We start from the raw sequence: 14,452 nt of genomic DNA on the forward strand, positions 1-14,452 counted from the left end.
CGCTTTAAGCCGCGCTCACTTCATGTAAACAGGCCCGAACGACTACGAGGGTTGCTTTTCAAAACGAAAGCTAATTTTGAATTTGCAGTGTTTTGCAAAGACTTGGGTTTTATATTTGTGTCTTTTATTCCTGGCTGAGACGAGTAATGAAGACAGTTAGTGATGTATGGTACTATTATAATGTAGACCTACATGACAAGAGGTTATACCCATGGCTTTCACTTAACGGCCCTGGACACTTTTGGTAATTGTCAAAGACCAGTCTTCACAGTTGGTGTATCTCAACATATGCATAAAATAACGAACCTGTGAAAAAGTTGAGCTTGATTGGTCGACGGAGTTGCGAGATAACTATGAAAGAAAAAAACGAATCAATTACTCTGCACATTAATTTGATCAACGAAAACAATACCATTATTTTAGGTTTGTATTTTCAATCTGGGTTCTTTTAGGATGAAAATGGTTGTTGTTATTCAAAAACTCGTTGATTCTTTGGGATAATTTTCTGATTTGTTACTATTTCAGATTGATAAAGATGTCAAGTCCAAACCTCAACATATTCATCGGAATTGGTGCTATACTTGTCTACGCATGCGTCGTACTGTTTGGGATCGACGTTGGTGTGACGTCATCAGATGATGTTCTGCTCTTTCTATGCAAGGTAAATTCCGCACAAAATGACATAATTTTGTTCTCAGTTTGTGTTCTTAAGATTGTGGTCTCATTATACCTTTCCTCAAAATATTAAAAAATCACAATTATTTTAACTGTGTGCTGAAACCTGAATTTTCAAAGACGAATTTTCAAATTTTAAACGAAGAACAGTGATCAAAGTTACGGCACTTTTCCTGGCACCCTACTACCAGGTAAAGTGCCGTAAATTTTACGGGTATATTTTACAGTGGTGTCAGATGCTAAGCCGATGCAAAGGTTCTAGCGCCAAAATATTTTTTGCAAAGTGAAGCAAAATAATTCATGAGCTGTCAAACGTTAACAATGTACAAGCCAATTAGCGACAGGTGTATTTGGTTGTATCGACAAGTTGACTCGATCAGCCACACCGAACCCCAATATTCAATCTTAACATACGACACCTTTGACTCAGGTACGAGGTTAATACATCCGGCCGGGTGAGTTTAGGAAAATGCAGCACCAACTAAGACACAACCTCGTGTCCCAAGCAGGTGGTTGTGTTTCCCTTTCGAAGTGCTACGTGTATAGGTCCTGTATCCGGGTTTGACAATTAATAGAATGGGTCGGTTCCTGTTAAACAGGAAGAGTCGGGCGTATGGCCCATGTGTTTAGCTTCGTTTGATGACGTACAATGTCGGCTTTCTCGATACCCAGTTTTCTAAATGTTGACTTGTGATATTATACAATGTATGAGATTTATCGATTGTGGATGATGGTTATGAACTAGAGTTGTGTAAAGAGTTGCAATGTGGCGGGATCTGAGTTTTCTTTGGTCACGTGGTAGCTGGACGCCAATTATTGACCTGACCATTTTAGGTGATTTTTATAACAAACTTGACATCTTTAATGTGAAACAATCTCTGGTCAACAAGGGATAAAGCTGTGTTAGACTGAATAATTTCAAATTAATATAAACGTGTTCTTTTTATAGGCAAGATGCTCTTCTTAAAGGCATAAATGCGAAAGAAAAAAGGGGGGAAAAAAGAAGGGGAAAACAAAACCGTGGCGTCTAAAAAATGTTGAGGAAACTTTTACGGGCTTGCTAAAAGTTGTTGAAAACTCGAGTAGTTGCATGAATGTTATTTTCCGAAACTCAAGTAAGATCATTTGGTTATTTTTGTTTTGTGCATTACAGGTACGGGTTCCACTCTTGACTGTTGGGTTCACCTTGGTCTACGGTTCAATTTTCAGCAAAGCATGGAGAGTGTATAGAATATTCACACACGCTGCTGCTAAAAGAATGGTATGTAAATTAGCATAATGACTGCATGGAACGATTTCAACCAGCATTTTTGCAGAGCAAAATATTTAGACTGAAAAGTTAAATGCTTGTAATTGAGTACCACAGGATGACTTACTGATACTTTTTATGTAGCATTTTGCTATGCAACCAGGGAAATCGTTCATTGGACTGTGACCGACACTGGTTTGTGCGTGACCCAATTGAATCCACTGTTTGGAAAGGGAGTTACATGGAGAGAACAGGTGTGAGTTGCCAGAGGAAAAGGATGTTTTATTTTGGCCTCTGTATTTAATGGAGTTTTCCCGTAATGAAAAGTTTGTCAACCTTAAATTGTACTCTGGGGTGTAGTGACACAAACCCCTCCCCGGGCCCCTCCCTCCCAATACGTTTTCTCATTCAGTATTTTAAATCGCAAAAGTAGCAAGAGAGAAAGTAACTGTCAATAAAAGCATCCAGCATCCACCCATTTGAGCGTGAAACCAGGCTTTCTGCTTCTTCTCACCCTACACTCTTGCTTTCCTGATATGTAAAACAAGGAGCCATTCCAGCAGCTTTATTCCACGATCTATTTTTAACCCCTTTCCTGCTGTTACATTGCTTCACTCCACCCTACAATCTATAAACTGTTTTAAAAGGAATGTCCATTCCAACCTTCAGCTCCCTTGAGTTGCATCTTGAATATTATTATGTTCTTTATGGATCCTGCCTTTAATTTAAACAGCTCATCTTTCAAGAAGAGGTGCAAACGCGGGCTGGCATCGTTATTTTTATGATGACAGACTTTTGTCATCATTATTAAAATTCGTGTTATCTATGTATTTTTTATTTTATTTGTACCTTCAGGTAATTCGAGATGGTCGCCTGATGTCTATGGTCGGTGTATTATTATTTGTGGATGTTGTGGTACTGGTCACGTGGTTGATTCTCGATCCACCACAAATTCACCGCAAAATGGTAAGTGTTGGAAAGTCAATGGCGGATGCAATTTTTAATATTGCCTTGACATATCGAAGACCCACCTTATAAGGGGATCTTATTCCTCCATGCTTATACATACACAGAGCGTTAATTATGAAGATCATTTTCGACAAAATCAAAGCGCTATAAAAAAAAATGTGCATTAAAATAATGGGTATCTTTTATAATTGTTAGAAATCTCGTTTACACTTGTCTTCAATTATAAACATTTTTTAGGACTTATTTACAATATCTCTTTCGAATATACTTCACTCCGATGCCATATTAAAAGCTAAAAGTCGGTGAAGTGATAAATTGCGACGCTCCGTCTAAGTGGTTTTTAGTAAACACACAAACGCTTACATTAACTGATAGTTAATTGATACCGATGTAGATAATGACGCACATGTACTTTAAAGACACTGGACACTATTGGTAATTGTCAAGTCTTCTCACTTGGTGTATCTCAACATACGCATTAAAAAAAACTGTGAACATTTGAGCTCAATTGGTCATCGGAAGTTGCGAGATAACAATGAAAGAAAAAACACCCTGGTCACACGAAGTTGTGTGCTTTCAGATGCTTGATTTCGAGACCTCAAATTCCAAACTTGAGGTCTCGAAATCAAATTCGTGGAAAATTACTTCTTTCTCGAAAACTATGTCACTTCAGAGGGAACCGTTTCTCACAATGTTTTATACTATCAACAGATCTCCATTACTCATTACCACGTAAGGTTTTATGCTAATAATTATTCTGAGTAATTACCAATAGTGTCCACTGCCTTTAAAGGCAGGGTTTACTTTTGGAAATGACTACAAAAATTAACGATCATAAAAACTTACATTACCAAAAGTATACCTCCCCTTTAAGCACAGGCGCATCAAGAAACACATTATGTCCCTCATGAGATTTACCATCAGCTGTGTAAATATTTTCTGTCTCGTCCATTTGGTAAACAATCTTTCTGATACACTGTAATCAGAAACCGGTTGCTGATTAAATGAAATTGCCAAAAATGCTAATTTTGTATCAGATTCCGCTTATGTATTTTAAGCGATAAGCGGCTTCGGATTTCAAAAACAATTAGTTAAGATATCATGTTTTAATTAAACTTACACAAGGCATGCAGCATGTATCAGTCTTCTTTCAGTTTGGGTTGAGCAGAGATAAAATGACAAGAGCGCGACTTGAACCTTCAACCTCCTGATAATGGTCCGGCGCTCTACCACTTTGTTTGTTTGTTTGTTTGTTTGTTTGTTTGTTTGTTTGTTTGTTTGTTTGTTTGAGTATTTTAAAGCTACATGCGAAGTGTGGACCTGAGCAAGAGGTTCACATAATGTAGGGACTTAAAACACTGTGTGGACTAACACACGTCCACACAGTGTAATTTACACAGTGTTGAAAAATAGGATTTCCTTTAAAGTGTAACCTAACAAAGAATATACACACAGTGACTGCAGCACAGAGATGCGTGTTGGGGTGTGTTTTTGGTTTAGTTCTGTTTTTCGTTTTTACTTTAAGTTTTATTAGGGCGGTGTGTGTGTTTCTGTTTATTTATTTATTTATTTATTTTTTATTTTTTCCAAAGGTGCACACGTTACCAAAGTTGTGGCATGTCCTTTGTTTATTTTAAGGGTAGAAATCAATCGTTTTAACAAATTCTCGTTTTATCAAAACCATCATCGGGTGGAACACCTTTTCCTGACCGGGTTTCAAACTTTTCTTGACCAGATTCTTACAGCATCTTCAGAGGATGCAGCAGCTCCCCTAAGCTCAAGGGAGGCTCTCCAGTTCTGCCAGTCAAACAACACCGGGATCTGGTTCACCATCCTCTTCTCATTCAAAGCCGCCATTCTCCTGATGGGCACCTATCTATCGTGGGAGACCAGGAACGTCACCGTGCCTTCAATGAATGACGCAAAGTGCATCGTACTCAGCGTCTACACATGCGTCATACTAGTTGCTATGGCAACGGCGTTAATGGCGGTGCTGGAGGCGTGGCCTAACGCCTGGTACAGCTGTTTGTCCGTCGTCATGCTTGTTTGTCCGACAGAGCTGCTACTCATGCAGTATATTCCAAAGGTATCGGAGAGTCAATTATTTGGCCCAAGCACCATATCATACATTTTTCTTCCAATTCTGAAGGAGTCTCTCAAAAGGGATTTCGAACTGGAGTAATTTCCTTGCAGTATCTCCCCATCTCCCGTCAGGTGGACCATAGACAAGGGGCAGGGTGAATTACCCTTATACAAAAACATCATACCCAGTAAGAAAGTCCTCTCCAGTGTTCAAAACAACTAATTACGTTTGAGTGCCGTCGACCGAAAATCACAATGTTGTATACCTCTCATCCGGGCCTGATTTCACAAAGATGATAAGCACAACAATGCAATTTGGTTGGCAATCCATATAAACGCCAGGAGTGCGTTTTGGTCGTTGGTTCTGCTGTTCAGACTGAACGATAACCGAGTTGTGAGCTCGGTTACCGTTTTGGTTATGACGTAAGAAACAGCCTTTGGTTGGGGTCGCCAAAAAGCACTCCAGAGTGTTGTATTGAACTCACGTGAGATCTCATTCTCATCCAGTCTTTATACATGTACTCATCTTACAGATACGTGCAATGCGCAACAACCCTGATGTCAGCTACAGTATGTCTCGCTCCCTCACGACGTCTTACTTAGCGACGTCTCAGCATCGCTCCTTTGCCGAAGTAGAGGAGGAGCTGTTCCTTCTGTCGAAAGAGAACGCCTCCTTGAAGAGAGCACTCGGAGAGGTAAGGATAAGAATAATAAACTACAGCCTTGATAAGGTGCACTTTTCCGAAAATCATTCAAAGGCGCCGGTCAGGAAGAAGTTAATAAGATTATGTTAAAGTATTGTCAAGATGTTGAAAAGCAACATGAACAAGTTTGTTTTAAAGTTCGGCTGGAAGAGAGTAATGTTGTGACAACCCAGTTACAAAATCAAGATTTCTCTTTCCAACCTTTCACCATCTTCCCGTGCCTTGTAAATCTAGACCTTGATCACTCTACCACCATCTTGGTAATGTTCCCTGCATCCGGCAACAGCAACGGATGCTGATATGCATAGGTAGCACAACATTATTTTTTAAGAGGAACCAGACTATTGTTGCCCTTCAAGCCTCGGTTTAGTTACATTGATTTTTAGGCATGGAAGATAATCAAGATGGCTGCACTATGGGAAAGGTTTCACTTCTACTTATGCGTCTGTTTTAATTTTGTGTTGTCAATTTGGCGGCCTTTTCCCCAAAATGTCTTAATATTTTGATCTCATTGAAAGAGCTCCACCCACACAAGGGATATTGTTTATGCTTTTGGAGCAACAAACTAGTTTTTTGCTTCATGTGCGTCTTCAACAGCCTTTAAAGAAACTAACACGTCTGATCCATCATCCTTATTTTTACAGAAAGACAACACCATCAAGATGCTCCATGAACACGTCGCCTCAGCCAGAAAGAAGCTTTATCTTCTCTCCATCGATCCAGAACAACGCCAAGACAGCGGCTGCGACTTTGACATGTCATCCTCCTCCACGTGCCCCGATGACCGAGAGATCATAGGGTTGCGTCCCCCTGACGTAGTAGAGGAAGAATCCCCTGCTAGGGATTTCATCATCGGGGGCAACAGACAGGGGGAGGACCCTCATAAGTTATCCGTGAAACATAACGACGCGGCGGCAATGGAGAGGCAGAATTTGAAGCGAAGGCGGGGTAGAGATGGTGGCAGTATTCGCAGCACAGGAAGCATGCGGTCACAACAGTCCGTCCAGCAATTTGAGGACCTACGTGAATCCATTGTCAAGGAACTCCACCATGCACATGATTTATCCCTTAACCTACGCGAGGCCATAACGCACGACCTCCAATCATGCCGCACTACACCTATGTACATGGTCATCGCTGATACTGAAAGAGAACTAGCTGGTGTCCTCAAAGACTCCTACAAACTAGATGGGGATAATATATCCATCTCCAGCAGTACATTCACGTATGACAACCCCGTTTTCACACGGAACCATCGACGGCGACACAGTACCAATAGTTTATGTGTGTGTAACAGTCGCCAATCTAGTTTCCGATCGGTGGCGAGTCTAGCAACTGACATGACAATAAGGGACGGCAGGACGACTCCGTCTTCGGTCTCGAGACATCTTCAATGGCCGCAGTACATTCCTCCAAAGATGTCCGAAGGTGCACGGGAAACACCTCATGTTGTGAACCGGTCGCCGCCAGCCCAAAATGGCTCCCCAGGAAAAGTAACCAAGAGTGTGTATCACACTTATGTATGATGATGATTGAACAGCAGTAGATGGCTTTTATCAGCACTTTTTGAAATAGTAACGCACGTCCGATTTGGTGGAGAAGAAACTTTACAGTGGCACATAATGAGACGTTGAGGGCATCAGACTTCTTGGTCATGGCACCTATGAGACGCTGGGGGCGGCAGACTACTGGGTCTGTGGTTGTTCTTGTGCACATGCCTAGATAATGATTGACTACTTGCCGCGGAACGCACCTTTTAACACAAAGCTTCCGTCATTTGGGGGAATCAATTCTTCAGTGTGCTTTTTACCCCTTACATTGGGACCAGTAATAGGTGTGTGTGTTGTTAGTGTGCAGAATGTTGTGAAATGGATACATTCACAGCTGAACCATTCAGGGTTTTCTAATTTAAATTGTTCACCAAATGCTCTGAAATTTATCATTATTGTGTTCATTTCATTTAACCAGTGTATCATTGGTAATACTATTTAAGCATTAGACTATGGGCCTACACAGGGACCACAGACTGCCAGAAAGGACCGTAAACTTCTAAGCTTATACACAAAACTTAATAAGCAAAACAATATTGCTTAGCAAAAATAGGTTACCAGCCAAAATATACTGTTGCCATTGCTGGGACTAGTACCCCACTCATCTTGCTTAGCAAAGAAATTTACTCGGCAGAATTTTATGTCCGTGGTCTTACCAGGAAACCCATGGCTTATGTTAATGTAGTCTTGGTTCCAAGACCTTCGTAAAGTTCGTACCGAAATGGATCAATTCGTACAACGCACCGAAATGGATCAATTCCAACAACAGAGGGCGTCACTATCCATAGACCTTTTCGCAAATACTGGGGCGCGCGCGTAAAGCTTGGAATTAGGTGCATTGTGGTCTAGCTGATAACAAATTTGATTCATATATATCCCACAATGCACCTCATTCAACAGTCTGCGCTTGCGCATTGGTATTTGCGATAAGGTCTATGGTTCGATTTAGAGTCGTCAAACCGCGATGAATTCGGGAAGAAAAGCGCGCCCTCTGTCGGGTTATCACGAGTATGAAATATCACGAGTATGAGATAGTGACGTCTTGGACCAAGACTAATGTTAATGTGGACCCGAGTCTCAAGACCGACTCCTGTGACAATTTGTGACGGGCAAGTACATGTAGTACAAGATGAGTGCACCAACAGAGCCTTATAAGGTTTAAAAACATTTCATGAACCAAATCAAAGTATCTCTGAAAATGATCGGAATGAGTATTTTCTGCTTGTGCAGAAATTAGACAATTTTTTTTTTACAGAGTCCCATTTCCATGTGGCAAGGTTTATATTTGTTTTATTTTAAAGGAGGTTGTATAAAATAGTTCTATGCCATCGTCGGGCTATTATTTATTTACAAGTTATGTTGTTATGTTTTAACTATTATTTTGGACTATCTTGTACAGGTGTAATAAAAGATAGGTATTGAAACTTATCCAAACAAACCAAGATCATCTGAATTTCAACTTTCTGTTTCTATTCGTCTTCCCGTAGGGATAGTGTAGCTGGGCTGTGGTACACACCGGGTTCCAAGTCAGAGACTGTTTTGTTTACCTAATTAGCCACAACCAGAAGAGCCTTCTAAATATTGCCCGACATCAACCATCCTGAGCTTCAGGAGCATGCAACCGCCAATTAGGGGGGGGGGGGGGGGGGGGGTGGTGCGTGGCTTATGCCAATATGACCGAGTCCCCATACTTAAACCGATACGAAATTGGTGCAGGCTGCTTGGGTGGGGCAATATTTACTAAAATTTCTTGATTTGATTTTCTTTCTTACACGTTTGTTTAAACAGCGGCTACAGGATAATGTAAATATTTTAACTATTACCCATTTTGGGCCAAACAGACATCGTAGATACCGATTTATAACCATTTTACGCTTAAGATTTGCATTTGGTAATAAATAATTCAAGTCAAAAGTGCACCCCCGCGAGGTTTTTCCAGCCGAGAGTCAAAAATGGCTTATCTATTATAATGACCCCTTGACGCCAGTGGCGATTTTCCCCAAATTGGGTTTACACACAGTTCTCCAGCTTTGGCAAACTGAGGGCGCTATTTTCCACATCAAATAGCTGCCAATGACATCTTGATTCCTTTGTCGCAAGGGTTTGTTTGAACTCACGTTTTTCAGAATTTTGGCTAGGAGTGTTTCGGGGAAAATCCATTTATACCATGTTTTAACGTGAGGTAAGAGACTCGTTATATGGTTTTTTCTGTGTTTACCGTGGACTGCATCTATTACAAAAATGTAACTACATGTATATATTTCTGAGCATTCTGTAGCCGCTGTTTAATGTTTTTTTATGAAATGCAAGTGCTTCCGAATTGTGACCACTACACCGACAGTTATTTGATTTTCGAGAGAAAAGAAAACCCAGAAAAAAACAGAGAGTAGGGGCCTAGAGCTTTGAACAACTGTTTTAGTCAGCTGTACAGTTGAACAGTAAGACTAGTTTCTGTAATTGTTATAAATGTGTTATAAATGTGGCTACAAAATAAGCAAGTACAAAATCTGGGCTGTTTTCGTAACCAGCATTTACACACTCAGCCAGAGGCAACTTCAAGCCCTCTTACACTTAGCCTATTTGTCTCAAAGGTTTAAACAACACCCTTACCAAATTAAGCAAAACCATTTTGACAATGTGAGAACACAAGAAACATCAGACATCAAATAATCACTTTTTAAATTGTCCACGTCCCACCTAATCCATGGGTATTTATTTCCAAATTAAAGCCGCAAAAAGGTGCTACAAAAATTCCACATTATGGGTATTTCATGCAGAGACAACTGAAGACAAGATCTCACGAAACCACAAGCATTGTCGAAAGCGTATTGATCTTACTTTTCATTTTCTAGTCGTCCACTGCTGTGTTCAGCTCACTTAGTTTAAGAAGATCGACATTAACTTCTTACATCTCGGGATCCATGACGAACGAAATTCAGCAGCCCTTGATTGACCAGGCGTTTAGAGCCTTAGAAAGTTTTGCATTTAAATGGGTATTTTGTGGAAGATGAAAACCAGAGTTTAGTGTTGCTGGTGATGAGTTTACTTGGCAGCAGCAGCCTCCTCTTCTGCACCTGCCTTGGTTGTCCTTGTGTAAATAAGCTGTGAGTGATGCTTCACGACTTGCTTGATGAGACCTGGGTCGATAAAGACAACAATTTTAAAATGTTATTTACGTCTGAAGCGAACTGTTGATGCTGTTGAAAGTTAACTTCATGAAAATCAAAACTACAATTTCCAAGAGACCAAACCAAAGAGCCAACACTCCCTCAAAAGCGATATATATTACACATGGTAGTACTCGCAAGTCTACTATTTATATTGATTAGTTATTCCTACTATTTACACTTTAGCGATTTTAGATTGAAATCAAAACCAGCAGAACTGTCAAACTCTACCCAGTTTAAACTTATTTACTGACATTTTAATAGAGTAAAAAACATTAGATAAGTACAGATTTCAAACCTCACATTCCCAACCTGACAAACAATGATAATAAATTGTGAGCCTTTTTTTTCACTCTCCTAAACTCCTAGATTAGCAGCAAAAAAAACAAAACAAAAAAAAAACGATTAGCCTAATTGTTCAAACTAATTCTTGAAAGCAAAACACAAAACCTGGGCCCTATTTCATAGAGCTGCTGTGGCAGAAAATACTGCTTAAAGATCACTGCTTAGAAATAATGAGAAGGATTCCTGTCATAAATTGTACATGTGACATTGTGTTTTGGCTGGTAACCTCAGTCTGGTTAGCATTTAGCATAGTTTAGTTTTGTTGCTTAGCATATATGTGTGCTTAAACAGCTCTATGAAATTGAGCCCAGGTTAGACCCTAGTCAAATTTCCTAGATTTGGTTACTGCAGAATTCTGCGCCACTGTAAAGCTAACAGGAAATTGAAAAAAAAAATTGCTTAGGCTTTTAGATTTTGCCAGTTATTTAGAAAAAAAAATGCTTATAACAGGTAGTCGCACCCTACTCTAATGGCATAGAATTCTGCAGTAAGTATGAAAAATTGAAAGTATTAACAACTGGTTAAACACATAAATCGCCATAGTTTGTTACTTACTATTTCTAGGTTATGTCTAAAAGCAAACATTACTTAATCTTACAATACATACAAGAAATTGAAGATTTACAAAAAAATAAATTGGAACAGATATTGTTCTCTAAACCATTCGCAAGTTTAAATTATAAAGCATAAAATTGAGAACAGAGATGGGTGCACAACAAAACAAAGTTAACAAACAAAATTAAATAAACAACATTTGACACTTTTGGTTGTGAAATCAGAAGGGGAATATGTAGCCAGACAATGGTGCAAAGGATGATAACCTTGGCACTCAGTTGGAAACTAAAACAAGTGAATTTCTCATCTACATGTGGGGTGAGGGTTAAGGCCGGTTTATAGTCGGTTGCGCACTGGTCGCGCGATGGAAATCTTGACGCGCGACACAGTTTGTAGTCATCGCTGAGACCTAAAAACTGTGTCTTTTTATGATTGCGCATAAAGACTTCCATTGTGCGACCGACTATAAACTGGTCTTTAGGGTAAGGGTTGCGGTAGGTGAGGGGGTAAGGGAAGTAATGGGAGCAAAGGTCGGGTTGAGGGAAGGTTGAGCTGTTAACATTTTCATCTTGCAATCAGGGAGATTTTGTACAAGGACTTTAGAATTACATTCAACACAATAAGGAAAAAGCTTCTATGTTTAAAAGAGATTTTCAAATTTGTTCCTAAGAACATGGAAAGATTAGTTTATTTACAGGAAACTTTCTGCAAAAAGTTAGGGGTCGACTTCACAAAAGATAGTCTTAACTTAGGATTTGTCGTAGGAGTTATTAAAAACTTGAGGCTAGTCCCAAGTCAGGACGAGTAAGTCATCTTGAGTTAGGACGACCCCGAGATAAAAGACTAGTCTTAACTCTTTGTGAAATCCACCCCCAGGGAGAGTTGGCAGTTCAGGGGTGGGTGGGGGGGGGGGTGTGCTTGGATAACTCACCCTTATTCAGGAGTTCATTGAGAGCTGCCCTGGCCAGTGATCCCCTGATCTTCAGTCTTTCTGAGACGACTGAGGGTGTGATGAGCTTGTAGCTTGGGACTTCCTTGTAGAGCTTGTCGTATGTGGCCTGGTCGAAGAGGATCAAATTGTTCAACTTGTCACGGACCTTTCCCTTGGACCACTTCTGCTCGGATAAATCAATTCAATTGATTAAAAAATATTGCTTACTTCTTTATTTGTTTGGGCAAAAGGGCAAAAGCACCAAGGCATTTTCTCCTTGGTACAGGGCACCTTTTTAGGAAATTGTAAATTTTTCTGGAGCATTTCAAGGACACCAGTGCAATGACTTAAGCACGGAGCCAAACGACTTTGTTGTACACAACATGCACTGATGTCATGTATAACATTTTGAGAAACGATTCAAAAACATTTCAAACTGAGCCACGTTTTATCCATGACCATAAAACATTTCTTAGTTTTAGCTTGTGTATTCCAATTACGGGATTTACGAATAATTCTTCGGAAAACATAATTTTGAAGTTAGGTTTCAAAGCTATATGCATACCTTCTTCTTGGCCTTGCCTCCACCCGATGTGGGCTTCTTCTGTGACGTTTTAGACTTGCCGGAGTCCTTTCCCTTCTGCTGCTGTTTGGGCGGCTACAAGGTAAGACAAAAAGAGAAAATAACAATTGTGTTAAAACAAAAGTTAACAAAAGCTACACAACAAGAAGGCTTTATAAAATTGAACAAAAAGATACAATTTAGGATACCCTGGATGAAAATAATTATTTTACAATCCCTGGATGAAAAAAATTATTTTACAAACCCACAGAAAAAAAAAAATTTTTCAAAGCCATCAATTTGTCTATCAACATTTGATGGACCATGACGCTCATTGAATTTCATGCGCAAAAGAATGTTCCCGTGGGGCGGTCATGTGCCTACAATCCATTAGACGGCCAGAAAATTCTGCTGGACCGCAGAAACGGCGCAATCAGTAACTATCACTGCAGCTGCATGCCGTGCAATGTGTCGAAGCATTGGAACAAATCCATGATGATGGAACATTCCAACCAATAGATCAAGTCAACCAACAACAGCATGGTTGATTGAACCACAAAAGTTCAAAACAACTTATCAAAGCACATGCTGGAAAACTTTTGCGACTCCCCAAAAATAAATTTGATGAATCAGATTAAGGCCTACAGATACACAGGCAGAAGTATTCTACATTAGAAATAGGAACTTCTCACAAACAAATCCAACAATAAATAAACAAAAACACCACAATTTTACAAAATGTACAAATCAAGTTAGGGCGCCCTCAAGTCAAAAGCCCGCAGCAAAAACCAAACATGGCGAATTGGACATTCATGTCGGTCCACAAAAGTGACAATTTTACAACTTTCCAATTAAAGAAATTCATATTTTACTTACTATTTACAATTAACAACCATGAATGTTTATTCGGTTTCAATATGAAACTAAAAGGCTTACAAATTATGGTGAAATTTTAAGAATAATTGTCAGATTTTACACGTACCATCTTGGAAGCTAGTGCTGACCCACGAAAGAGACAGACTCGTGGAAGACAGCACGTGAAACCCGTTCTTTTTCAATCATTAAAACGTTTTGACTTGTTATACAGTCTTTATTTGGTTAATATTTTACTAAATAAGGTCCATAAAAATTAAAATTTTCGTAAATTAATTTTTTTTATTGTTAATGTTGAATATAACGGAAAATTACGTCCATGCTTAAACAATTATAAAACATAGTTATTGAAAGAGTAACTAACTAGAGGTCAAAAGTCGTAGATTCAGTACCAACACCAATAAATATCCGAAATATTGCTTCTTCCTAAGTAAAAAGTAAACTGCACCCAGTCCTTCCAGATTCGTGTAACGCATGGCTAGTTTCATACAGAATAGTGAAATCATGGGCGTGAATTATTTCTGCATAAATTCTGACCCTACTTGCAGTATTTAAACGGAACAAAAAGTTACATCGTGGACTGCAGTTTCAGCTGCTAGCGATAAAAGTAATAAAAGGACTGGAAGAAGTTCAAACATTAGAAGTAGCGAATAATTACTTCGGATATTTTTTGTGCGCAACTTAGTTTAGTCAGGAGCATAACATTATTGGTTATTCAAAATACCCAAAAATGGCGTTGGGTACCAGAGTTTCTTGCAGAGCCTAGCTATGGCGTGTCAAACGTTGCATT

At 39.5% G+C, this 14,452-nt stretch overlaps 2 protein-coding genes across 5 annotated transcripts in view; one reads left to right on the forward strand and one right to left on the reverse strand.

Moving 5' to 3' along the window:
- Positions 1 to 8,667, forward strand: part of LOC139951734 (probable G-protein coupled receptor 156) — a 44,066-nt gene extending 35,399 nt beyond the window's left edge. For all 4 annotated transcript variants that reach the window (XM_071950788.1, XM_071950789.1, XM_071950787.1 and 1 more), the window contains 6 exons: positions 526 to 661; positions 1,829 to 1,936; positions 2,780 to 2,890; positions 4,629 to 4,979; positions 5,509 to 5,670; positions 6,324 to 8,667. In XM_071950788.1, coding sequence (XP_071806889.1) covers positions 526 to 661; positions 1,829 to 1,936; positions 2,780 to 2,890; positions 4,629 to 4,979; positions 5,509 to 5,670; positions 6,324 to 7,205 — 1,750 coding nt within the window. In that variant the 3' untranslated portion in view covers positions 7,206 to 8,667. The remainder of the gene's footprint in view (positions 1 to 525; positions 662 to 1,828; positions 1,937 to 2,779; positions 2,891 to 4,628; positions 4,980 to 5,508; positions 5,671 to 6,323) is intronic.
- Positions 8,668 to 9,903: 1,236 nt separating this feature from the next.
- LOC139951633 (small ribosomal subunit protein eS25-like) lies at positions 9,904 to 13,837 on the reverse strand. The gene is made up of 4 exons (XM_071950601.1): positions 13,772 to 13,837; positions 12,793 to 12,885; positions 12,228 to 12,411; positions 9,904 to 10,366 (listed from the first exon to the last, which is right to left on the reverse strand). The coding sequence occupies exons 1-4, from the start codon at positions 13,772 to 13,774 to the stop codon at positions 10,272 to 10,274; spliced, it is 375 nt and encodes a 124-aa protein (XP_071806702.1). The 5' UTR covers positions 13,775 to 13,837; the 3' UTR covers positions 9,904 to 10,271.
- Between the last annotated feature and the right edge of the window lie 615 nt (positions 13,838 to 14,452).

Source organism: Asterias amurensis, chromosome 19 (genome assembly GCF_032118995.1).
Source record: "Asterias amurensis chromosome 19, ASM3211899v1".
NCBI classification, from domain to species: domain Eukaryota; kingdom Metazoa; phylum Echinodermata; class Asteroidea; order Forcipulatida; family Asteriidae; genus Asterias; species Asterias amurensis.